The 3,248-nt window shown below is 48.2% G+C and overlaps 1 protein-coding gene across 1 annotated transcript in view; it reads right to left on the bottom strand.

The window, feature by feature from the left end:
• Positions 1-2,979, bottom strand: part of LOC106820150 (mucin-2-like) — a gene marked incomplete at both ends in the record, with an annotated part of 4,144 nt that extends 1,165 nt beyond the window's left edge. Inside the window, 3 exons of the mRNA XM_014824696.1 lie at positions 76-320; positions 731-956; positions 2,248-2,979. Of these exons, the coding sequence (XP_014680182.1) occupies positions 76-320; positions 731-956; positions 2,248-2,979 (1,203 nt within the window). The remainder of the gene's footprint in view (positions 1-75; positions 321-730; positions 957-2,247) is intronic.
• Between the last annotated feature and the right edge of the window lie 269 nt (positions 2,980-3,248).

Below are 3,248 nucleotides of genomic sequence, written 5' to 3' on the forward strand. Positions count from 1 at the left end.
TATATCAGCGTGACCAAACTACCACGGTGTTACGTCACGGTGTTACGTCACAGCTCTACTGTCAGTTCCACTCACGTTCAGGTCTTCGACGTTGCTGACGATGCACGTGATCTCGACCGTCGCTCCGACAGGGACCTCAGCATCCTGACTCACATCAATAATCATCGGCCGTGGTTTATTACCGCCGCTGCCATCGCTCGTCGTCACTGCACCGTGCGGAGCCTCAGTCGTTACCTCGGTGACCGGTGTCGGCGGAGGCCGCGTGACTGGCACGACCACCTCCGGGATCGAGGCGGGAATGATCCTGGTGGGGCGGCGACCTGAAAGGATAACGGACGGAGAGTGAGATTAGGTTCGTGTCCGAACCATAGAAATATATAGAGACACTAATATATAGTCAAACTACTATATTATTTCTATGTTCCCAACCAAAGGGAGGGGGTGGATACCTGGTTACCGTACTCAAGACATACCATGAAGAATTTTACACACGTCAGAGAAAGGGAGAGAGAGACTCGAGAGAGGAACTTGAGAAAGACAGCTTGGAGAGACACTTGAGAGAGACACCCAAGAAAGAAACACGCTAGAGACACCCATGAGAGAAACACTCTAGAGAAAGACACCCTAAAGAAAGAGGCCCATGAAAGAGACACCCTAGAGAGAGGCACCCTAGAGAGAAACACCAGTCGCGGTCGTCTCTCCGTCATCCGGAGGCCGGGCGATGACTCACCGATGACAGTGACGTGTAAGGTGACGGAGACGGGCGGCACTGCCGGAATCTGACACACGTAGTCGGCGTCGTCCTCCGGGCCGACGTCATCGATTCGCAGCGTCACCACGCGGCGCGCCGGACTGCCCGTCACGCGGCTGCTGAAGCGACGGTTGTCGGTGACGCGAGCGCCACCTGCCGTCAGCACCGTCGGCGCCGAGTTTCCCTTCCTCTGCAGCCAGATGACCTGCGAGCGAGCGGTGTGAGGATGCAGGTTACAACTCACGGGGGTTGTGGAACGAGGAGAATAGTCATGTTACAACGTGGTCATGTTACATGTGATGAGGTTACTAACACAGGGGTTACGGTGTGAGCACAAGAATGGTTATGTTACAACGTGGTCATGCAACGATTGGGTTACTCCCATGTTATGGCAATGGTCATGATACGCAGCCATGCAACGATCGGGTTAATACCATGCTATAACAACCACCGGAATGGTCATGGTACAAAGTGGTCACGCAAAGATTGGGTTACTCCCATGTTATGGCAATCATGGCAATGATCTTATATCTTTATATCTTATATCTCTATATCTGTATATCTTCATATCTTACATCTTATCTCACGAAAAAATCACGGGTTACGGAAAACCGGAGAACGGTAGTTCGCAAAACATACACAGAGGTTAAAAAGGAGGTTACTTTAAGATTTTAATGTTAAACGGGAGATTACTTTAAGATTTTAAAGTTAAAAGAGAAGTTACTTTATGATTTTAAGGTTAAAAGAGAGATTACTTTAAGATTTTAAGGTTAAAAGAGAGATTACTTTAAGATTGTAATGTTAAAAGGGAGATTACTTTTAGATTTTAAGGTTAAAAGAGAGATTACTTTAAGATTTTAAGGTTAAAAAAGAGATTACTTTAAGATTTTAAGGTTAAAAAAGAGATTACTTTAAGATTTTAAGGTTAAAAAAGAGATTACTTTAAGATTGTAATGTTAAAAGGGAGATTACTTTAAGATTTTAAGGTTAAAAGAAAGATTACTTTAAGATTTTAAGGTTAAAAGGGAGATTACTTTAAGATTTTAAGGTTAAAAAAGAGATTACTTTAAGATTTTAAGGTTAAAAGGGAGGTTACTTAAAGATTTTAAGGTTCAAAGGGAGATTACATTAAGATTTTAAGGTTAAAAGAGAGATTACTTTAAGATTGTAATGTTAAAAGGGAGATTACTTTAAGATTTTAAGGTTAAAAGAAAGATTACTTTAAGATTTTAAGGTTAAAAAGGAGATTACTTTAAGATTTTAAGGTTAAAAAGAGATTACTTTAAGATTTTAAGGTTAAAAGGGAGGTTACTTAAAGGATTTTAAGGTTAAAAGGGAGATTACATTAAGATTTTAAGGTTAAAAGAGAAATTACTTTATAATTTAAAGGTTAGGGATTCTACGGTCCAGTTCACAGCAATAAATTAGTGATTGTCATCGCTAAATATATTGAAATCTTTTCCAAAAAAATACGTTAAGGAGAAACGAAAGCTTACGTTCAGGTTCCCAATATCCCTGGCGATGCACGTCAGCACGACGGTGGAGCCGGCAGTGACGTCACTGTCACTGCTAATTTTCACGATCCTCGGCGGTTGGTCAAAGACGGTTGGTCGGCGCGACGGAGTGGGCGTGGTGTCACGCGAATCGCTTGTTGTAACGCCGCCTCCGATTGGACGGAATGGTGTGGGCGTGGTATTACGCGAATTGCCTCTCGTCACGTCGCTTCCGATTGGCCGGCGAGACGGAGTGGGCGTTGTGCGTCGCGTACCACCGCCTCCGATTGGCCGGCGAGACGGAGTGGGCGTTGTGCGTCGCGTACCACCGCCTCCGATTGGCCGACGGGATGAAGTGGTCGTGGTGCCGAGCAAATCACCTCTCGTTACGTCGCCTCCGATTGGCCGACGGGACGAAGTGGGCGTGGTGCGCCCCGTACCGCCGCCTCCGATTGGCCGACGCGACAAAGTGGGCGTGGTCGGCGGCGGGCGCGTCGTCGGCGCCGGGATAACTGTGACGTCGACGTCGGCGCTGACGGGCGGCCGCGTGGCGACCTCGCACGTGTACGTGCCGGCGTCATCGCTGCGCACGTCGGCGATGCTCAGCCTGACGGAGCGTCTGCCGCCGCGGCCGGACGCGCGGGCGACGACGCGGCGGTCGTCGACGAGGCGCGCGGAGTTGGCGCTGAGCATGCGCGTGGCGGCGCCGGGTCGGCGGCGGTGATGCCAGACAACCTAAGAGAGTCGGTGAAAGCGCGACGTTTTAGGTAGACGGATTAATTAAATAAAAGGTATCAACGAAAAAACAAATTGCTGATCGGGGTGGACAGATGTTGAGAGCGAATGGGTTCTCACACGCGTGCCTATGGACGCACGTACGCACGTACGCACGCACGCACACACACAAACACACACACACACACGCACGTACACACACACACACACACACACGTACATACACAAACAAACACACACACACACACACACACGCACACAAACACCAC

The sequence above is a fragment of the Priapulus caudatus genome, unplaced genomic scaffold (assembly GCF_000485595.1).
Source record: "Priapulus caudatus unplaced genomic scaffold, Priapulus_caudatus-5.0.1 Scaffold7635, whole genome shotgun sequence".
NCBI lineage: Eukaryota > Metazoa > Priapulida > Priapulimorpha > Priapulimorphida > Priapulidae > Priapulus > Priapulus caudatus.